We start from the raw sequence: 23414 nt of genomic DNA, 5'->3' as shown, positions 1-23414 counted from the left end.
ACCTGCTTTTAGCTATAATTACGCGGCTAACTTTTTAGTTTTGTATAATTCGGAATTTGTATAATATAATTTGTATAACTTTTATATAATTTGGAACCTGTATAATATAATTCATATAACTGTTTACACTTGTGATGTTTGTAATTGTATAAATTCTTTATTTCAAGTTGATACAAAAATAACTGAATTACTACAAATGTACCCGCGAATTATACAAATGATGTAGCTTAAACTGTAGCTACCGCCCATAAATATGCAAACTATAGTTATGGAGCATAATTAAGTTTATTATAGTGGCTATTTGAGAAAATTCCTCTTTTTCTTCTTTTATATTGCGTGATTGATTGTGTGACTTTTATTATGAGTTTCTCATGACAATTAATTTTGATCATCCTTATAGCTACTCCACAAGAAATTGAACAAGTTTTCCAGAAATTAAATAAGTGTAATCTTTACTTAGCTTATATAAAGTTTATAACACAGTATAATGAGTATAGTAATTGTAAAATATGTATATATAACTAAATATGTATACTGAGACTATACATTTGGCTACATGGTCAAAAATATTTATAGCCAATAGTTAATATACATGCATATATTATAAACTAATTATACGTACATATGCCAAACTATTAAATTAATTTTCCGTTTCTTTTAACTTAGATTATTATAAACCTGAATACTAACATACTAAAAGGACAATGAAGATCATCAATAATCAACATATTTGGGATGATTAAAATTCCTCCGCATAAAGGTCTCAAGTTTGAGTTCAGAAAAAAATAAATTATTAAACGCCAATTCCACGGAATTGGCCTTGTATCATGCAAATTTGAATTAGTTGGACTTCAATGCATGTATCTAATATTGAGTGAAACATCAAGAAAATAAGATCACCAATATAATAACATCATTTTTAGCACCACCATGAGTTGTAGTTAGATGATTGAGATTCCTCCACTCTTGATCATAAAAGTCTCATATTCAAGCCTCCGAAATGAAAAAAATAATCTTCATAGTAATCCCCCCAAATAAATGCGTGAATATCAGACACCGAGTAAAATATAGAAAATAAAACATCATCTTTGTCATTATGATGACTTACTCCAATGAATCTCAATTTCACCCTATGCAACTAAACTAGTTGGTCAACCATACTTAATACAATTTGCCTAAGCTTACCTCACTTTAGCCTCCACAACACACACACCAAAATAAACCTAGCTATTATTTCTAATTTTTGGACTTTATAAATTGAGTTGAAAAATCAACTCTGTAACAATATATTCATCCTACAAAGTAAAATCAAATTCTATAAGATACAATCAAAAATTAGAATATTTCGATAAAGTAATTAATCTTAAACTATTTTCTTCATCAACACTTATAATCTTGTGATATTACGAGAGTACTCTTTCACACAATATGTATGAGTTCAATTCACATCGTCCTCCTTTCCTTCTCACATACATGAAAAAGAAGTGTGTGACCAAATAAATTATGGAGTATTAAATAAAAGGAGGAATTAAAGCATGATTTTGACTTCATGCATTATATGAGATATTGAGATTACTAATTGGTTTAGGAGGGTTACCAACCAAACCAATGAAAGAGCCATGACTTTAATTTAACATATATTGATTTAATAAAGTTATTTCAACACGTAAAACAAGATTTAGAAATAGTTAGCCAACTAATCAATTGCAACGTACACAAATAGTTTTTTTTTGGAAGATAACCAATTAGTCAAATTAAGCCCATCATAAATATATATGAAAATGATATTCAATATCTATATTTTACTATTTTTTTGGCATAACATCTGTATTTAATTTATTGAACTGAATAATTTAGATTTATGTGGCATTTGGCTAAATAACAAACTTCATAATTAAGGACTCTGCCTAAATTGTTTGTTTATTTTAGGTTTTTCTTTATTGATAATTAATATATAATCCTAAAAGAGAGAGAATTTGGTCTTTCTTTCTATTGAGTTCCTAATTCTTAATTTATTGAGACTAATTAAGTCGTTTTTCTTCAATAGAAATGACGTTTAAGCAAAGCATAGAGCTCTTCCCTTCTCGAGTCCGGCTCCAAAATAGATACGTTTTGCACATCACATACCAAAATGGACCCTCACTAAAAATATAGATCAAAACGAACACTTCGACCTACAAATTGACTAAGTCTTATTTAAGATTAATAATATTATCAGAAGTCGATTTTATATATATAAAGTAATTTATTGAGTTGCTCGTGATATTATCTTAACCAAATGAAAAAACTATTGAAAATGGAATTAAAGGGCAAATGTTTCGGTATATACTCTTCCTTTTTAGTTGTTATAATGAGTTTTCATTTTCTAGAGTTAATTTCACTAATTTTTCAAATTGCATTTTTTTATATCAATATGATGAAAAAATACACTTAAAATGTCAGTCAAAGTTCATATCGTTCAAATTTAAAAGAAATAAATCTTAGAATATTAGTCAAAGTTCATATAATTTGAATCTAAAAAAAAAAAACTATATCAATCAAAACGAAACGGAGCGAGTATATTTTAACCAACATACACGGTACAAATACCATGATCACTAAATTAATGAAACCATTATTAAAGATGTGTTGCATTCATCATGGATATTGTAACCAAAAAAATGACAACTATTACTCTCTCTGTCTTAAATTAAAGGGAAAAAGAATAAATATACTCTAAACTATCGTAAATGGTATGCAGTAACAGCTGATAAGGGTTGAAAAAATTTTTTTTGCCTTAGGCCTCCAATTTTAGGGGGGCCCATTTTTTAGTTTATTTGATAGGAATAAATTTTTTAAAAAATAGAACTAAGACTCCAAATCCAAACGGCATTAATGAGGTAATTTAATATGACTATTACTTTTTATCTTTTCAATAAAAAAAATAAAAATAATGTGTACTTTTTTTTAATTGTACAAGTTATCTTTTTTTTTACCTTATTCTTTTTCTAATTTTATTTTTATATGTTTTATCCTTCTCTCTTCCTCTCTTCTATTTTTTCTCTCTTTCTCTTTTCTAATTTTACATCTCTCTCTTATTCAAAGTTTAAGAATTTACTTGTTCTATTGATAATTTCAATTTAAAAAAAAATTACTTTATGTTTTAAATTTGGAGAAAAATATATCGCAGCAGCCCAATTTATTTTCGAAAATCAAGTCTTTATAGTTCTTGAATCCGGTAATATCATTCTAATTTCTAATATTATTTTTGTTTTGTGTCTTATGTTTATTATATTTTTTTTATTTAATATTGTAAATAGTGTTTAAAATATTTGTTAGGTACTCAATCAAATAAAAAGACTTGATTCTTTTCCAAATGCTTACATTGCTTATAGAATAATGTTAACAATTCATGTAGCAGTCGCCTCAGCTGAAAGAAGTTTTTCAAAATTAAAAATAATAAAATCTTATTTAAGATTAATAATGTCTCAAGAAAGATTAAGAGATTTAGCTATATTATCGATTTAATTATTAGAAGAGATTGACTACACAAAAATTATTAACAACTTTTGCATCTCAAAAAATTAGAAAAATATATTTTAAATAAAAATATATATAATTGTTTAATTTTTTTTAAGGCCTCTAGTTTGATTTTGGCCTTAGGCCAACGAATNAGTAATTTATTGAGTTGCTCGTGATATTATCTTAACCAAATGAAAAAACTATTGAAAATGGAATTAAAGGGCAAATGTTTCGGTATATACTCTTCCTTTTTAGTTGTTATGATGAGTTTTCATTTTCTAGAGTTAATTTCACTAATTTTTCAAATTGCATTTTTTTATATCAATATGATGAAAAAATACACTTAAAATGTCAGTCAAAGTTCATATCGTTCAAATTTAAAAGAAATAAATCTTAGAATATTAGTCAAAGTTCATATAATTTGAATCTAAAAAAAAAAAACTATATCAATCAAAACGAAACGGAGCGAGTATATTTTAACCAACATACACGGTACAAATACCATGATCACTAAATTAATGAAACCATTATTAAAGATGTGTTGCATTCATCATGGATATTGTAACCAAAAAAATGACAACTATTACTCTCTGTCTTAAATTAAAAGGAAAAAAGAATAAATATACCCCAAATTATCGTAAATGATATGCATGGACGACGGGTAAGGGTTGAAAAGAAAATTTTGGCCTTAGGCCCCCAATTTTAGGGGGCTCCATTTTTTTAGTTTATTAGATAGGAATAAATTTTTTAAAAAATAGAACTAAGACTCCAAATTCAAACGACATTAATGAAGTGATTTGATATGACTATTACTTTTTATCTTTTCAATAAAAAAAATAAAAAATAATGTGTACTTTTTTTTTTTAATTGTACAAGTTATCTTTCTTTTTTTTACCTTATTCTTTTTCTAATTTTATTTTTATATATTCTATCCTTCTCTCTTCCTCTCTTCTATTTCTTCTCTCTTTCTCTTTTCCAATCTTACATCTCTCTTAATTTATGTTTTAAATTTGGAGAAAAATATATCGCAGCAGCCCAATTCATTTTCGAAAATCAAGTCCTTATAGTTCTTGAATCCGGTAATATCATTCTAATATTATTTTTATTTTATGTCTTATGTTTATTATAGTTTTTTATTTGATATTATAAATAGTGTTTAAAATATTTGTTAGATACTCAATTAAATAAAAAGACTTGATTTTTTTTCAAATGCTTCCATTGCTTATAGAATAATGTTAACAATTCATGTAGCAGTCGCCTCAGCTGAAAGAAGTTTTTCAAAATTAAAAATAATAAAATCTTATTTAAGATCAACACTGTCTCAAGAAAGATTAAGTGATTTAGCTATATTATCTAATGAAAAAGAATTATTAGAAGAGATTGACTACACAAAAATTATTAACTACTTTTGCATTTCAAAAAACTAGAAAAATATATTTCAAATAAAAATATATATAATTGTTTAATTTTTTTAAGGCTTCTAGTTTGATTTTGGCCTTAGCCCACCAACGAGTTTATGCCGCCCTGATGGCGTCATACTTTTGAGACATTTGTCCTTTTTCCCTAAATTAAATTGTGTAATGATTTTTAAAAATAATTAAATTAATTTTTATTTTATTTTATTCGTAGTAATAATTGATCTTGAACCCATATATATATATATATATATATACATATACATATATTCCAATTAATAAAATTCCTAATGTATAGGTTACTAAATTAAGAATGATTAATATAATTTGATTATTATATGTGTGACCCTTGAAGTGGCACAGTTCATGGAGAAGTGGGGGGACATGGTGGGTGGAGGATTTTTCAAATTTAGTTCATTATAAAAATGGTGGATTACTGTGGAGTAAGCACACACTAAAACAAGAATCCCTTCTGAATCTAAATATACCCTTTAATATTTTACTATAATTGTGTTCTAATTTTTAGTATATAAATAAATACTGTAACCCCAGTTCCTATTTGCAATTAGTATTCTTTTGGTTCTTGCTAATATCTTGTTTCTTTCAAAAAGATTTGATTTTAATGAAGAAATTAGAACCCCACAGAGAGAATTCTAAGGTTGAAGATAGATAATCCCTTTCTTGTAAGTCTTTATCTTTTACTCTGCAGATTTTCTTGATTTTTCTTCTTTATTTTGATGTTTGCTTGGTTATAACTTGGTATTTATATGAAAGATCACTTTTTGGCAAATGGGGTTTGTTTAATTCCCCTCCTTTTTTACTCCTTAATTTGTTTTGGTATGGATTCAATGCTTATATGGTTTTGCCTAAAGTTTCTTCAATTTTGTTCTTTGCTAGGGTACTTTCTATGTTCTTGCTTTTGTCTCCTTTTGGCAATGTTTATTCAGGGATTTTCTTGGGTGCCCTTTTTTGGTCCATTTTTGATGTTGTAATATGCTAAGCTTATGTTGTTGCTGATTAGAGTTGTCTCATTTTTCTAAAGTTGAACTCTGATGAATGCAATGTTCCACATCTGTGAGTGAATGAAATCTTGAGCTCCTGAATAAGGTTTGAGCAATCATCCTACTTTTGAACTAGCTTTTGGGCTGTGAGCTAGGCTCGAGACCTAATTTGACAATATCTGAAGCTAATCAGCTGTTTTGCTTTGTTCTTGAATATTTGGTATTCTTGTATGACCTGCCTTTGTTTAGCTGTACTGCTCTTCGTATAGTTTGTTAGCTTTTTGATCATTCTTTAGAAACATCTTTTTTTTGTGTTCTAAGGCAACTTCTGTTATGTTCTAATTTCAGACAGTTCTGTTACAGAACATATTGTTCAAGGCATAAGTTTGTGTCTTCTTCATATCACCAAAAGGATGGGAGATCACTTTGTGTTTCTGGTTGATCGTTTGCTGACTGAATCAACTTTGGAGGCTGCAATTGAGAGCAGGAATCAGAATCTATTAGCATCATGGACAACTGATGACCCGACAGCTTATTGCTCCTCCCAAAGTGCTGATGCTGTTTTAACTCCAGGAAAAATGGTGGAATGTAGGATATGCCAAGATGAGGATATGGATTCAAATATGGAGGCTCCATGCTCTTGCTGTGGTAGCTTGAAGGTTTGTGGACCCTTGTTTATAAGTATTATCTTTCAGTTAAAGTATGCAAAGATGTTATCAATTGGTGTATTAGTCTTTTGTCATGCTTGTGCTTGTGAGGGATTGATGTAAAATAGCTGGTATTTTTTGCTCAAAAGCAAATTCCTGTTATGCAATGCACAGTCATAGTTAGTCTTTTTCTCTTCCTACTAATTAATAATTCTATTTAAGATGGTGTGAGATTGAGACGGGAGCCTTTATGTAGCTAGTAAAGTTGCTTCCATGTGACCAAGAGGTCACAGGTTCGAGCCGTTGAGACGATGTCTTGAAAGAAATGCAGGGAAGGCTGCATACAATAGAACGTTGTGGTCCGGCCCTTCTCCGGTTCTAGCGCATAGCAGAAGCTTAGTACACCGGGCTGCCCTTTTTTAAGATTGTGTGAGATAGGTTTTACTTTCACAGGCATATTTAAATTCCGATGAGCCATCAAATATTGTGAGTACTAACACATTCTGCCTTAGAGTGGATGTGGCCATATATAGGATATGCTACTTCATATTTATGCTTGCTTGTCAAAGGATTTGTTTAGAATTGTGTTTGAATGTGCTGTTCTTATAACTGTTTAATGCCTTCCAAACAATTTCAATTTGTAACTCTCTAATATTGAAAGTTGGCTCGTCTGGATACTTCTTCATGTTCCTCCTTTTTTGGGCCCTTGAACCAGTTTATTATTGCAAATTACTGTCTGCCCACTTGAGAAAAAGGTTGAAGATCCTGAGTTCTACCTTTGTCCTCATTGTTTTGCTTTGAAGGTCCAGATCCTGTATGGATTTATTTTGCGTGTTGAATATGCTTTGAAATTGTTCTGCTTTTACCTTATCCTTCTTTCCTCGCCCCAGCCCCAAGAGAGATGAGGTTTGCATTTGTTCCCTCGCTCCTTGTAATAGACAAGTTGGAGCAAGTAGAAAAGAAGAAATTTGAGAAACTTGAACCTTCTAATTAGTGGGGTTAGTGGTTAAGTACTTGGCCAATCCAAGCAGGCATTTGAACTCTCAACTAGTATCATATGTCTAGATGTTTAATAGAAGTGAAAGTTGGCTGTGATGGCACGTGTGTGCTGATTCCCTTATCCTTTTGCCCCCACATAATTCTCTCGTGTCTTTCTATGTTTCTCCATGTTCCACATAGCATCAACAATATGTAACATCTATTAAAATTGATCAATGTCTTGCCAGAATTCTTTCGTGAATGGTAAAGTTGACACAAGTGAACTAAGTTGTATTTACTATTGGACTTACATGATTAGTTTTGCACAGTGCTCTGTTGCCATGCAATTCCACTGATCAGTTTCTCTCTTCATGAATGTCCCTATCTAATGTGATATTTGATATACTCAGAGCAAACTTTGATAGGGGAAAGAAAAGGGGAGTTACATGTTCTAGCCTTATTCTAATTCTTGTTTTGTGTTCATATACTACTCATTAAGTAATTTCAGATTTAAACTTGATCGTCTCACTTGAACTGCTACTCCCTCCCCCACCCCCTGAAGAAAAAAAAAAATAGACCGAGATATTGATAGGGCGGTGCTATATTTCATTAAACTGTTCTCCTTCCATTTCTAATATTCTAATATTTTCTGTTTGAACATGTTTTCCAACTGCTTTTGGATTGTCTTTTTTCTTCCAGTATGCACATCGTAGATGCGTGCAAAGGTGGTGTAATGAGAAGGGTGATACCATTTGCGAGATCTGCCACCAGGTCAGATATGTTCGCTATTTTGTTTGTCTATCTTACAGGTTAAACATAATTTGCAGCAAAGCAATCACTTTCGCTGCATCAAAATCATCATTAGTATTTCCTGTTTGATTATTTGGGTACATTACAGTAGTTCAGCGCGTGCTTGATCAATTCAGTTACTGTTGATTGCTTATTTTCTTATTTTTGCATTTGTGTGAATAGCCTTTCAGGCCAGGTTACACAGCACCACCCTCGATTTTTCGCCTTGGTGGCATTCCAATGAACTTAAGGTGTCTTTTCTTCTTTCACGCTTTTATACATGATAGAAATTTGAATATCCCTGTGTCACATTTCCATGTTGCTTTTCTCATTAGATCACTTGAGAACATATGTATATGGTGTTTCTATTAGGGGGAATTGGCGAATAGTCAGAAGGAACTTGAATAATCAACGTGTGATAGCAGTGGTTTCAACTGATCACAATCTCATTAACTCTGATGAAAATGAAGTTTATACACCAAGAAGCATGATGTATTGTCGTGTATTTGCCATGATAGTAATCTCTCTTTCTCTCTCTCTCTCCATATACACACACGTCTGTATACATGTACACTCACACACAGTAAAAAAACCTGCTTACGAGAACACGGGTTCAAGCCTTGGAAACAGCCTCTTGCAGAAATGCAAGGTAAGGCTGTGTACAATAGGCTAGGCCCTTGTGGTCGGGCCCTTCCCCGGACCCTGTGCATAGCAGGAGCTTTAGTGCACCGGGTTGCCTTTTGCTTACGAGAACAGGAATGTAATTAAATTGATATGCAACACAAAAAGTGATCACTTGGGAGAACATGAAATTATACGATGCACTAGTTCCCGTGCTTGGCTGGAACACATGTCATACTAGTAGCAGCATGTTTTTTTATATGCCATAAACAAGTAATAACATCACTCACCCATTTTGAATCTGGAAGGATTTCTTTGTACTTTGGGAACCATGTTTGATAATTTCTTAATTTATATGCTGCATTCTAACTTCTTTTTTTCATTTTGCTTTCTTAATAGTTTATGCTGCTTCTAGTTATACGTCACGCTCTTCCTCTCATAGTTGATCAAGCAGGGGACTACTCACTTCCATTGGTTATGGTAAGGTAGTTGAATAGGGAAAATGGTAACGTATTGCTATTACACATAATGTCATCTCACTTGTTACGCATTGCTTGCAGTTGCTACTTCTTAGAGTTATGGGCATTGTTCTGCCCGTCTACGTCATAATGAAAGCAGTGATTTCTTGCCACCACCGGCAACACCAACAGGTGTGTGAGAATCTTTTTTCCTCTAAGTTTCGCCTTGACATAATTTGCCTCCTAAGTTAAAGACATTCTTTGTTCAACCTTCATGACAGGCTACTTTGCCCATCTCTTCGTCCCGTGAAGAAGCTAGCCTGGTGACTCTGCAACAAGAACCTCCCATAACTGCTATCCAATGAATGAATTTTGTTGTTGAACAACAAAGAGAAGTTTTTCTCCGAGATATAGGATATGCATCTGACAGCAGTGTCGATCTTCATTTCCCCGCTGTTGTTACTCTCTGTTCCAGCATATGTTGCGGGAGTTGCCACCCCACACTTAGACTCTTGTTTGTCGTCGAGAACTGCTCCAAAGTCGTGAAGGATTGACCAGTCGACAAGAAGTTATATACTGAAGAGATCTGTGAGGAGAATTCAAAATAGAAGCATAGAGGTAAAAAAGAAAGGACTCAAAAGAGATGAAAAATGTCCAATTTTACAACTAGAGATATCTGAAGTTGTGAATTAGTCAGAAAAATCTATGTAGAGTTATAATATGTATATGAACACTTTTGAAGGAATACAAAAACTAGCAAAAAAAAGTTGTTGCTTTTAGTACTGAAAATGTTCCAAGATCATATTTTCAAAATATGATCAAAGATATATTTCAAAAAATTTGATTCAAAATCTATGATCAAACGTTAGTTAAGACAACATTAGATTGATGTCACACTCCGGTAATTTACTTATTTTGAACCGGAGGGAGAGAGTAATTATCTTCACTTTGCAAATACAGATTTTAGGGCTCGTTTGGTAAGAGGGATAAGAGATAACTATTTTCGAGGTTAATTTTAAGATGAGTTTATCCCATGTTTGTTTATGATAATTACAATGCGCTTTAAACATCTCTACCTGTAAAATTAAGGATTTAAAATCTCTTAATTGAAAAACAAGTTCTTTAAAAAATTGAGGAAAATGATTTCTCCGTTAAAAGTAGGAAAACAAATTTCACAAAGTAATATTTCATATTGACCATGTCCTTCATACCCTCCAACACACTTCATTACACCCCACCCCTACCCCTCCCGTGCCTCGCATAATATTTATCTAGATTATATAAAAATGACTTTTAGGATAATATGTTTTGCTAATGTACAACATACACAAAAAACATAAAAACACTCACTTATTTTCCTAGAAAACATTTTGACCCGGAATGGCAAATCCACCAATGGATAGTGCTTCTAGGTCAAATCAAATATGCATGGGCAGAAAACAAGAATCTATGAAGTTCCTTCTAAACTCAGAACCTGCAACACTTAAATTCCAGATACACCATTCTACACAATGCTAGCATATTTGACAGTCTCCACTTGTAAAATCAACGCAGAAAATCACAAAATGCAACACAACAAGAAGGTTGTTAGACCATAGCTTGCTCGAAGGAAGAAGCTAATCAAGACAGGGCAGAATCCAAGATCAGATGGAGAGAGTAGCAGGGGGTGAAAATGCAGGTTCTCAAAATAACATCTTTGTTCAGTTACACTTGAAAAGTAAATCTGTACACTCCATTTGGGAAAAATAGGAGATGAAAAAGAAGTATGATTAAAATTCTTTAGCAGTAGAGATCCACATATGAATCATCTCAGTTTGTTTCCTACTTCGCGCCTCGTTTGACCTGTATCTGAATTATACATACACCATGTGTAGATCTGTCCCTTTAACACACTCAGTTCCAGCTTCTTCTTGGCCTGAAATGTTCGCGGAAGAGAAAAAAAACAATAAGACAGCAAGAATGTCAACCTCCAATGATCTCAAACTCCACCTCTTGAAAAATCTTTCAACTTTTTAAACTTCCTTCTACATTTCAAATTTTGCTTTAAAATTATGTTGTTTTTGTTGTTATACCGACTTGAATGATGTCATAAGTAATAGTCATATATTCTTCAAAGAGTGTAGATGTTTATACTTCCGATTCTTTTGCTGAGAACGCCAAAAGCAAGCCAACGCTCCAAATGCACAGCTCGCAACTGCAATTGCCAATGCAGCTCCTAGTGGAACCACAACTGCATTTGTTGAAGCTACCAGCTCCTCATTAACTGTTTTTTCAGTCCCACCACCTGCTTGCAGCTCTTTGTCCTTGTAGAGATTCACTAGCTCTTTCCCGTAGTAACTAACCAGAAACTTAAAAACCTCATTCTCGTTCCAATCAATCTTACTATTTTCATCGCTCGTTTTGCGTGGGTTGAGATAACATGACGGACAAAGTTGCTTTGGAGGCCAAGTAACTTTGGGAAATTCAGGATCACCTGCTCCTAGTGATTCATCTTTCATTAGTCGCTCATTAACTTGGTTGTGGGCACTCCACAACCACAGGGCAAAATCACGCGCTTTCTTGAAAGGACTAGATACACTGGAATTGCAAACATTTAAAACATAACAGTTACTCGACCAGCCTGGACGGTCAGATAAAAAAATGTAACATTCAGAAAGATAAGTTGAGACACAAAAAGAACCTCTTCGATGTTTTACCTTGAACACATGCCATGAAAGTGTTGCCTACATTCCTCACAGACGAAAAAGTTGTATATAAAATCACAGGTAGTTCTGAATGCCAAGTCACTTTCTCCATCCTCAACTCTGACAGAGAGTGAGTGTAACAACACCCACAAACCGCAACTGCAAAAGATATAAACATGTGGGTGAGAAAACTGCCAAAATAAATTAATATCATAAAATCAGTTGATTAACTTTTGATACCCAATGCCCTTTGCTACTAAATCTTTTTAGCACAAGCATTTTTAGCACTGAACTAAATTGAACCACTTTTTTGGGTTGCTGATTTATATTCTGCTACTTGTCAAAAGAAGATGCATAAAAGACAGTGGTAGAGGCCGGCAAGAAAGACCAAAGTAACAGACAATTTAAAAACGATACTTCGACCGTGTCAATCAACTGTGTTGCTGCAGGAGCACTGATCAATCCATCACGGCCAATTGAAGAGTTAATATTAACCCCACCCTCCCTCCCTGACTGCGACCGAACCAACCTAATTGTCTGTCTCCTTCTCATCGTCTCTCTCAACGTTTAACAAAACCCCAGACCATACATTTGCAGGTGCAAACTTCACGCTCTAGGTATTAAGGCTATCAATGAAGCAAAGATTGAATTCATAGTATACAGGCATTTAAGAAGAAAATGAACCACAGTTTCCAGCTACAAGTGCTTTGGAGATTCGGGTCCACCTTTAGATTATGTATCCAGCATTTTAACGTTTAAAATTTATCAGACTTCTACACCACAAGATAAACAAACCCAATTCTTCAACTTCATCTGTAATTTACTATTTTAGTTTTTTCCAAATCCTCTGCATCTTTAACAGTAGGCTATTCTCAACATGTGTGTCAGTCAGGGTTCCAAGGAATTCTACAGAGGACTTCCCAAGTAGAATGAGAAAAATATAATTCTACATCCTTTTAAAAAAAGCTTTTATAACATTGATCCGTTTAGGAATTTCAACTATTTGCCATTGTAAAAAGTTTCGAGTCTGAAAAATAATCAAGAAAAGATAAGTTAAAACAAATAGCAATGTTTAATATGAATAAACAATATGGATTACATTCTTTAGGATGTCACAACATTTACAAAGGACGTCCTCTGATTCTTCTCCTCAACCAAGTCACGTTCACTAGACGTACATCAAAGTTCGAACCAGTGACGTGTGCATAACCCATACATCACAAGTTACGATCTTACTACTAGACCAAAGCCTTGGGGGCATGCTGGAGTTATAAGTAAATCCATGTCTTGGATTTAAATAATTGATCTTGTTTTGGTCCAACATCTCTTGTATTTGGAATCACGACCAATTTTATATGGACTAAATCCACTAAATTTTACAGCCTTTCTACCTCCAGAAGGTAGAGGTAAGGACTAAGGTTTGCGTACACTCTACCCTCCCCAAACCCACCTGTGGGATTTCACTGGGTATGTTGTTGTACTGCCATTACAGCCTTCCTCCTGCAAATAATACTACTTTTTTTTTGGATAAAGGTGATGACCCAGCCAACTTGTGCACACCTCAAATATTCCACCGGGTACCAACTATTTCCCACCACCACATACACTGGGTAACTCCGTCTACCAAAGGCACATGGGAAGAACTCACCTCGCATTTTTTTGTCTTTATTGAGATTTGAATCCTGGTCTCCCAGGATTTTCACCTCTTCATTGACTGTTAGGACACACCCTTGGGTGCAAACCAACATCAGAAGCAAAAGATAAAATTCAACCATACATGTTGACATTTCAAATACCCTAGCCACTGCCCCACTTGGCCCTTTAGGCCGACTAAACATGCTTCATCTGACACTTACATCGAAAAAATAGCTTAAAAGAAATTTACAGAATGCAAATCCTCAACTTTAACATCTCAGTAATGAATTATCTGGCTATGAGTTTATCTACTTTACTATATTCTTCTAAACAACTTTTCTACAATCATAAAATCGTAAAAGTTTCACATATGATAAAGAGTACATGAATGATCCATTACCTGAAACCTCTGGTATCATTCTTGCTGCCACGACAATACATCTGCATGAAATAGACTGTCATAAAACGAATCGGAAATGCTTTGCACGGCACAGCAAAGCAAAATGCAGAATTCCTTCAAGCTATTAATATGTAAAAAGATGGGAGTATCTTCGTGCACAAGACAATTCCACTTTTACAAATTCCACCAAAATAGTGAAAGCTAGGGATCTCATGTAAGTCAAAATTAGAAGTAGGGTGAGGGGAGGAGCTATAGAACCACTAAGATATGTACAAGCTCAATCAAACTGAAAATTATTTATACATGTGGAGCACATCTCATCTAACTAACCCTTCCCCTTTCCCTATCTACCACCCACATCCCAACAGAAAAATACTAAGGAAATGAAAAAGGGACTCAAAACTAAAACACAAAAAAGGTTGGGCAAGCAAAAGGTTAGCATTCTTATGCAGCCAATAGATAGTTACTGAAAAAAATAATCTAAAATAAGTTTATTAGTCCAACCACGGAAGATAAATAAGCTAAATCAAACTCAAAGACACATATCGCAGATTATTCTTTTTTTTGACAAGGTACATATCACAGATACTTTTTTTTTTTTTGAAAAAGTTAACATTCACAGATACTTATTTTATTCAACATATAGCAGCAATTCCTCCCCTTCCCACAACCTGCACCCACGAGAAAGGACAAAAAGAAAAAGGACCGAAATATAAACACAGAAAAAGAGATGGTTGGACGAGCAAAAGGCTAGCTATCATATATTACCAAGAGAACATTATGAAAATAATAAATACTATGATAGTTTAGTTTCCCAGCCACAAAAGTATTTCAGAAACATTTTTCAGGATTCATTAACCTGCTCAGCAGAAGGACAATAAAGTTAACAATTTATTGTCTCGTAACACCATGATTCCTAATGACCAGTAACTACTATGTCATAAAACCTGTGTTTTCAGAATTAGTCCTGTTAAGATTAATGCTGAAATTTTTCCAGAGAACTACAACTAGATTTAAGAATAATTGGCATAAGTACACTCCAAACGGAAGCACTTATAGATATAACGAGGGATGCACACATTCCTGTTAAATGTTAGGATATAGTAATAGTAGTGTATCTACTTCCTAGAATAAATAGATAATACATCTACTCAATTTATGGGGCACTCTTTCCACAGTAGAACATCCCAAAACATGTGCTCCATTTCAATAATAAAATTCTATATAGTTTCTAAAACTAAAAGAATTCAAATTCATGTACCAAATCATTTTAAAACTTTGATGTGATATTTCATCTTTCAAATATTCTTTTCAACCATTACCTTAACATTTTCTGCCATTACCACTAATATAATTACATAAGTAGAATTAATATTTAAAACACCTTGTCCATTTAAATGTCATATATAACAAGACATAAAGCAGAACTGCAGAAGAAATAAACAAGGATTCTGCCTTGGGAAATCCCTGTACTTGACTCCATTTGTCAGTTGGACCCTTCTACTCATTACTTTGCCAAATGAATACTTAAACTCAATGAAACTCTATTTTTTGAACTCCTCTGACCATTGACCAAACTTATATGGCATTAAATTGACTGAGTTGGACAACTACGTGACTACACGCGTTTTGTAGCAAGTGACTACAATATTTCTATTTTTAAAATATTAAAATTAACACAAGAAAACAATAGTAATATTTAAAAAAAAAAAAACTCAAATCATCTCACCTTCTTCTTCAGCCCCACCCACCCCTTCCTCTTTTCTTCTTCTTCTTCAGATGAGTACTCACCCACTCATCCATCATTCTTTCTTTGTTTTCAACACCCAACCCATTCTATTTTTTTTCATTGTCTTCTTCGATAAACAGTACCCTTCACAACTGCCACCATTACCATAAAAAAATATTAAAAAGTTACCGAAACATCTAGCTAATCCATTTTCATTTTTATGTTCTTATATAAAATTTTCAAGATCTATTATATTTCTTAGATTATTCACAAACCAGTTTTTTTTAATTCAAAATTTCTGTGATATTTGAGTTTATTGATTCAAAATAAATGGAACAGATCCTCAAGTAAACCTAATGGCTAATGAATTTTTGGGTTTGATTTTTTTTTTGGGACAATGCAATTTTTTTCAGGGATGAGGAGTGCAAATGGAGAAGACGATGAAGTGGGGAATTGGGGGAGAGGAATTGCACCTTTTTAAAAATATTATTTATCTTTTTTAATAATAAATTTCTGATGTGTCATTAAATATTTAAAAAAGTTATGACGTGTCACTAAAAAAAATGGTGTGGAGTTCACGTGTAGCTGCGTGTATCANAAAAAAAAAAAAAACTCAAATCATCTCACCTTCTTCTTCAGCCCCACCCACCCCTTCTCTCTCCATCTTCAGTCCCCAGCCCACCCCTTCCTCTTTTCTTCTTCTTCTTCAGATGAGTACTCACCCACTCATCCATCATTCTTTCTTTGTTTTCAGCACCCACCTCATTCTATTTTTTTTCATCGTCTTCTTCGATAAACAGTACCCTTCACAACTGCCACCATTACCATAAAAAAATACATCTAGCTAATCCATTTTCATTTTTATGTTCTTATATAAAATTTTCAAGATCTACATATTTCTTAGATTATTCACAAACCAGTTTTTTTTAATTCAAAATTTCTGTGATATTTGAGTTTATCGATTCAAAATAAATGGAACAGATCCTCAAGTAAACCTAATGGCTAATGAATTTTTGTGTTTGAACTTTTTTTTGGGACAATGCAATTTTTTTCAGGGATGAGGAGTGCAAATGGAGAAGACGATGAAGTGGGGAATTGGGGGAGAGGAATTGCACCTTTTTAAAAATATTATTTATCTTTTTTAATAATAAATTTCTGATGTGTCATTAAATATTTAAAAAAGTTATGACGTGTCACTAAAAAAAATGGTGTGGAGTTCACGTGTAGCTGCGTGTATCACACTTCCACAGATTATGTGAGAAAAGGGTTTAAAATATTGTGTTTAGTGGAGTGTCTCTCAGGTCATTCCGCCAATAAACAATAATATATGTTGCTGTTGTAGAAAAAAAAGGTGGATATGAAGAAAACTGCTTTATAATTAAGGTGTATTTGATTGATCGATTGATTGTGTGACAGTACAAGAACCCGTTTGGATTAGGTGATTAAAAGTAGTTGGTAAGTATCAAGTTCTTTAAAGCACTTTTAGGTGTTGAACCTAATTTTATAAATAAGTAGTTACATGTTTAGATCAAAGTACTGAAACTGGTAATAAGCTAATAAGCAATTAATGTGCTTGGTAAAGAGATATTGATTAGCATTTCTCCATAAAAATGATATAGAATGCCCCTAAAACTATAAATTTTTGGAAGTATTTCTACTTAAAAAAGGATGTATGTTGATTGTTGAGTACAGAATAGAGATACAATTAAAGTTGTGTTTTTGGAGTAGTATTTTGGAGATAACATAAGGTATTAAGAATAAAATTGTAGAGATATTGATTAGCGTTTCTCCATAAAAATGATCTAAAATGCCCCTAAAACTATTTATAAAATATACATACAATTTTTGGAAGTATTTCTACTTAAAAAAGGATTTATGATGAGTACAGAATATATCTACAATAAACAAAGTTATGTTTTCGGAGTAGTTATTTGGAGATTACATAAGGTATTAAGAACAAAATTGTAGATAGCACGGTCAAACCAAAAGTGCTTATAAGTTGTAAGACCATAAGGCGAGGGTGACCAACTTATGGCTTTTGACTTACTTTGGATTTTAAACACCTTCGGTATTTATCAAACACATAGATAAGCCAAAAAGTGCTTATAAACTGGTTTAACTAGCTTATGAGTTATCAGTTTAGCCAAACACCCTCTAAGTTTCTTGCTCTAGAATAGAGAACCCTCCACTTCCAGAAAAGGGCATTGTCCAACTTCAACTAAATAAAGAAGTGAACAATGAACTAAGTATGCATCATCTAAAAATAATATTTATGTACTCACCCAATATCCACGAGGAACCTCTTCCCCACAAATTTGGTAATTTCCCAGTGTACCCTTTTTGCTGCAGCTGTCAGCTTCATTATTCGCTAGCAATATCTCTGAAGGACACAGATTATCAAAGTCAACTAGTATATCCGCACTTCCCTTCCGGCACCTAGCACAAATATCCAAATTTAACAAGTCAACAAAAGGCAGGATATGCTTTTACAATTCACAGAACACTGCAATGTAGGAGCTAACCTCTTAGAAGGATGATGAGCCACCAAAAGTTGAAGGAATTTTATAAGTGAAGCCCGAGTCTCTGATTTAATCATCTGCATTAATTGAGGACCAAAGCCATTGAAACTAAGTCATGCAGACCAAAGTTATCCATGAGAGGGAGAGAGAGAGAGAGAGAGAGAGTTAGATTTTTTACTCTTTGGTCTAGAATGATGCCAAAGGCAGTAGAAGTTGCCTCCTCAACGTCATATATAGCTTTGGCAATCTTCATAAGAAAGTTTTTACAGCAGTGAGAGACGCACATAAAATGAACAGCTTAAATTTGTGAAACTAGAAATCAGAACAATATCATATGCTCTCCAAGTAACCTGGCCAGGATCCGAAAAGTTCCTCTGAAGATGCTCATTCTCATACTTCTCATCATCGAAGCCATATGAGCTGAAAGTTCAAAGTCAATGCAATGGGAAAAAATAGTTGATTGAGTACAAAACTAGTGTAAAACTCAGATGTGAAAACAAATTTGAAGTGAAAACGGTACACACAAACAAATGCTTGTCTTCTACTTTCAAGAGTCCAACTCAAGTCCCATACAACATCAGCCTATGGGGTGAGAATTTAGGATATGAAATCAGTCGAATACAATACGGAGTTGATTCTTTTTGGTGAATTTAAGATACGGGAGAAGACCAAACAACAGAGAAATTTATCCATGTCAGAACAATTTTTTGTGCAGTACATAATTCATAAACTCTGCCCGAGCTCTATGTGACACTTCCCAACAACATATATTTTACAGCTGATACAACATTAACGAAAAGCCACATGGAACTGGCTTTTATACTTGTCAAACAATTCTTTACCTTTTTATCCTTAAAACCCAAAAGTAACTTATCAGCTTTACAGGCTTCCTATGGCTATTTCATGTATTTAAGGAACCCTTCTTAGTGGATATTTCTATAATGTCAATGGCAATTACTATTAGAGATAATATAGTTTAAACAGCTTTTTTAACAACCATAATAGCTTAAGATAGCACACTTTATTTGTAACAACTAACTTCCCTAGATCCCAATGACCCAAAAGAAGGCAGCTCAATTGAATTATTAAGACAGATAAATGATCTAATTCTCAAAATTATTACTTCGTTACAGTAGCTACCACAAACACAATCAGCTTAAGAGCTTTCAACACCATAAGACAGCTAACTTTAGGAAATGACTTCACCAATAACTACAAAACCTATGAAGGAGATCATATATACCTTCCCAGTTGTTTGTTGATCCAACCTAAAAGGATATCAGCTGTGCGTCCTCTTTCAATGGTGAGTATTTCACTATTTTCTTGTTTTGGATCCCAACCAACAAACTTCTTAGGAGGGCCCCAGAGAAGCATTGGGTAATACTTCACAGAGAACTTATCACAAAGATTAGAATTTATCTGTGCTGCCAAAAAGATGAAATAAGAGGAAAAATCAGTTAGGGGTATCATGTACGGTAAGAAAAAAGGTCTCTTAGTAGAGTGAAAAAAGAAAAGGCAAATGACAAGAGAACGAAATATTGAAGAAAAGCATCTGCATAAATGGGAGGTATCAAGCAGTAAGTACATTAAAAACTCACTACAGGAGAGAAACTGTGACGATGTGAAATGATTAAAAAAGCAAGAATCCCCAATCAACGCGATATTGACTGAGCCCACCCGAACCAATTTAAATGAGAAGAGCAGAAAAATAAAGAAAGACTGATCAACTTATATCAAAAGACTGACTGATTAAACTTGTCCCTTGTGGCAAAAGATATTAGTACTCATTTGGATAACTACAACACCATTAGAATAGCTTCAAATTGTCTTGTTATCGGTCCTTGAAGACTGATCTACACTCTCTTCTTCGTGGAGGGTGGGAAGTCCACCCAGAGACGCAGACAGAGAGACTATGACCTCAAGGCAACTTCCATTATAATTTTCAGACATACAAAACGGTGAATAAGAGGGAAAGAGAGAGCATAATCCATGGATTACAGTTGATTGAAACAACTACAAAGTTTGGAAAAAGAACATCAGAGAAGGATGAACACTTCTTATAAATCTCAGTAACCACCAGAAAAAAGGGAAAATGTAATACACTAACTGACCATTGAAAAAATCCCATTATAAAGACGAGATTATGTACACAAATAGCGGATAAAGTAATTTTTGGAAGCATAAATGAAGCATAGAGTAATACCGTTAATGCACAGTCTACCCTCGTCATTAATATGATCCCTGGATGACTGGCATTTGCTCCATTGAAGAGTTTTGCAACCTTCTCATATTGTGGCTGCAAAAGTATTGCCTCATCATTAGAAATATCACAATGGAAGTTCATATAATAAGAAACAGATTCATACCTTATAATTTCTGCAAGCAGGGCACCTACGAGACGAATAAAAGAGCTTTAAGTGAGAATCACATGGATGCAGACTTGGTTCAAAATAATATATTACGAACTTAAGATAGAAGTTGAACACATGGAAAAGTTGGTCAAACTATTGGTAAGCACACAGCAATGAAACAAGTATAGGTAACATCTTACTTTTCCTCAAAGTCATGTGGATGCTAAACTTTCTCATCTTTTCCTACTTTTATAGAATTTTGATATGAATTCCACCAGTGTCACATATTACATAGCCCAGAAAAAAGAAGAACTAGAATATACAATGAACAGTTATTAGAATTCCTGGATTACGCAAACACATTGCTCGGTGAATAAAAAGAACACAACTAACAATTTACGAATCTAAAAATTAACCAAATTGACGGAGTCTGATGACCATAACAAGCTTCTCTTACTCCTACCAAGTAAAACTTTTTCGTCATTATGATGTCTATATTCAGACTACTCAAACTTTGTATGGGACAAACCGAATCCAAATACTCAGATCCAAAAAGCTACGATCTTTATAATTCCCTCAGAATCCTCTCAGTACATGGTTCCCCAAACTTAAAAAAAGATCCTTTTAACATGTCTAGCAACCAAAACCAAGACAAGGAAGAAAGAAGTTTGCCTCATGAAATGAAATGGGTCATTCCAAAACTTCTCTTCTCCCAACAACTATTGAAATTTAACATTTTTCTGTTCTTTGACTACATATAAACATGCTAAAACCACAGCACCAGCAATTTTCTCTCCAACTATAAATGTTTTTCACTTTCCAATTTGGATCTTCACTGGTATTTCCAATAGGACCCAAGATCATTTGAACGATGTCTCGCATTCTATTTTATCATCAATCGAACCCCCTTTGCGTTTTTTTCTTTTTGTTATCAATGAACTTAGATGTCTCGTATTTCTCAAAAAAAGCCTATTAGACAACCAAGCTGGAACTAAAATCATGTGAGTTAAGGGTTCAAATCCCTTATGTGGTAAAACAAGCTAGGCAACTTTACTCCCATATGCAAGATTTAGTGGCCAGATTTACCCAGTATCCCCACTACTTAGACACAGGTAACCATGAGTACAGTCAACCCAAGTTAATCAGGACACCACAGGGTATAAATAAAACTAATTTAGGACTAAAGAGGTTGTTACAATTGAGATTACATAAAGCAACAAGCAAAAAACTTCTAATTCTCAAAAACGCAGCTAACCCATTGACAAAAACAAGGTAAAAAACTAACCAGTGTGCAAAAAATTCAACAATAGCATAAGGGGCAGGAGTCTCTTTGAGTACTGAATCAAAGTTGGTGGCGTTCAATTCAACAGCAAAGTCAGGCTTTTCACCATCTTGACCACTAATCGCCCGAAGAATTACCCGCTGCGATCCGTTAGAAACCGAAACCGATTGTTCCAAAGTTGACACAAATAGAGCCAAAAAGAGCAAAAATATTGAACAAGACATGGCCAAGATTCAGTAAAAGGGAAAAGGGTGTCTGTAGAAATGGATTTTCGAAGTTTCAGAGCTGAGAAAATCGATCTGATTTGGTAATTTGGGTTAAAGAAACGACTTTTTTAAGATTTTGTTAGGACAGAGGAACAGCTTTACCTAACTCACTACTGTCCCTTTGCCCTCATAGAATTTTCCTTTGAATTTTCTTTTAGGGCTCTCTTATGTGGTATATGCATTAGGTTTTCTTTTCTAAAAACAATAATTGTAATGTTCGGATTAACTCGCATATACCTCGATTAATTTAAGGAAAGGAGCAATAAATATGTTTCTCTTTTCCCAACACTTTTTTGTAGGTTAACTTTGATCAAGTTGAGGAGTCAGGTGGTCTCTCATAGTTTTCGTCGAGTTAATAAAGTAGCAGATATTTTGTCCAGATTAGGTTTTAAACTAACAATGACACAACTAAAGGCAAATTAAGATGGTATATATGTAATAAGTTAATTTGTTTTGACAATCTATCGATAATATAATAACCGTTTTAACTATATATAATATATATGTATCTCTTCTATAAAATATATATATTGTTGGACTGTTTTAAGTAAAAGACTCAAATGTTTCATCGAAATTTGAGGAAAAAAACTCATCTATGCCATTATTTTGTTAACTAAAATGACATATATGAGTCTTTTCTTAAAGTTCGATAACATATTTGAGTCTTTTTCCTTTAAGAAAAATGATTTTATTAATGACGTAGCCAATTTATAATTGACCACGTGTCAATGGTTTTGCAAAAGCGATACTATTTTCTATTAATTAACAAAAATAATGACATGGATGAATCTTTTCTCAAACAAAAATAATATAAATAAGCCTTTTTCCAAAGTTTGAGGACATATTTTGAGCCTTTCCCTTATTTTAACGAACATAATGTCTCGATAAATTGTATCATTTTTCAATAATATATAATATCACACATCGACGATTTAATCAACGAACATACGAGAAAATAAAAGTATGGTATGACCTAGAAGCGTCTACTTGGGTCATACCGTACAAGCCCAACCCCATCACAACCCAACACAAATCAACCCGCTTGCCAATTGAAAGGTATATATATAGGGTTCGTCATCTCTTCTTCTTCCTTCAATACTGTAACAAAGGTAATATATGTGTATACTCTATCCTTCTT

The 23414-nt window shown here is 33.4% G+C and overlaps 2 protein-coding genes across 7 annotated transcripts; one reads left to right on the top strand and one right to left on the bottom strand.

Annotated features, from left to right (window-relative positions):
- Positions 1–5336: 5336 nt before the first annotated feature.
- Positions 5337–10261, top strand: LOC125857206 (uncharacterized). 5 transcript variants are annotated; one of them, XM_049536900.1, is made up of 8 exons: positions 5337–5359; positions 6266–6576; positions 8242–8313; positions 8515–8582; positions 8704–8848; positions 9352–9432; positions 9513–9602; positions 9692–10261. In XM_049536900.1, the coding sequence occupies exons 2-8, from the start codon at positions 6331–6333 to the stop codon at positions 9773–9775; spliced, it is 786 nt and encodes a 261-aa protein (XP_049392857.1). In that variant the 5' UTR covers positions 5337–5359; positions 6266–6330; the 3' UTR covers positions 9776–10261. The 5 variants fall into 5 exon arrangements, with proteins under 5 accessions (XP_049392857.1, XP_049392855.1, XP_049392859.1 ...); XM_049536898.1 differs by having other exon boundaries at positions 5339–5354; XM_049536902.1 differs by having other exon boundaries at positions 5339–5354; positions 9352–9437.
- Positions 10262–11067: 806 nt separating this feature from the next.
- Positions 11068–22464, bottom strand: LOC125857191 (sulfhydryl oxidase 2). Of its 2 annotated transcripts, XM_049536874.1 has the most exons (12): positions 22014–22462; positions 20744–20768; positions 20581–20673; positions 19621–19796; positions 18728–18797; positions 18556–18624; positions 18381–18454; positions 18141–18294; positions 14130–14170; positions 12107–12253; positions 11544–11987; positions 11068–11325 (listed from the first exon to the last, which is right to left on the bottom strand). In XM_049536874.1, exons 1-12 carry the CDS (start codon positions 22232–22234, stop codon positions 11304–11306), a joined length of 1536 nt encoding a protein of 511 aa, XP_049392831.1. In that variant the 5' UTR covers positions 22235–22462; the 3' UTR covers positions 11068–11303. The 2 variants fall into 2 exon arrangements, with proteins under 2 accessions (XP_049392831.1, XP_049392830.1); XM_049536873.1 differs by having other exon boundaries at positions 11068–11987; positions 22014–22464.
- Between the last annotated feature and the right edge of the window lie 950 nt (positions 22465–23414).

The sequence above is a fragment of the Solanum stenotomum genome, chromosome 2, assembly GCF_019186545.1.
Source record: "Solanum stenotomum isolate F172 chromosome 2, ASM1918654v1, whole genome shotgun sequence".
In the NCBI taxonomy this organism is placed as follows: domain Eukaryota; kingdom Viridiplantae; phylum Streptophyta; class Magnoliopsida; order Solanales; family Solanaceae; genus Solanum; species Solanum stenotomum.
Note: the sequence above shows the minus strand (reverse complement) of the source record. Positions and strands in the feature narration are given on the sequence as shown.

What these genes read in the sequence shown, in the direction of transcription:
- LOC125857206 (XM_049536898.1), top strand. An exon ending in TTTGCGAGATCTGCCACCAG is followed by an intron (nt 8,314 to 8,514) that starts GTCAGATATGTT and finishes TTGTGTGAATAG; the next exon opens with CCTTTCAGGCCAGGTTACAC. An exon ending in ACCACCGGCAACACCAACAG is followed by an intron (nt 9,603 to 9,691) that starts GTGTGTGAGAAT and finishes CCTTCATGACAG; the next exon opens with GCTACTTTGCCCATCTCTTC.
- LOC125857191 (XM_049536873.1), bottom strand. Translation starts at nt 22,234, where the DNA reads ATGTCTTGTTCAATATTTTTGCTCTTTTTGGCTCTATTTGTGTCAACT. An exon ending in ACTTTTCGGATCCTGGCCAG is followed by an intron (nt 18,625 to 18,727) that starts GTTACTTGGAGA and finishes TTTCTTATGAAG; the next exon opens with ATTGCCAAAGCTATATATGA. An exon ending in TTTCATGGCATGTGTTCAAG is followed by an intron (nt 11,988 to 12,106) that starts GTAAAACATCGA and finishes TTGCAATTCCAG; the next exon opens with TGTATCTAGTCCTTTCAAGA.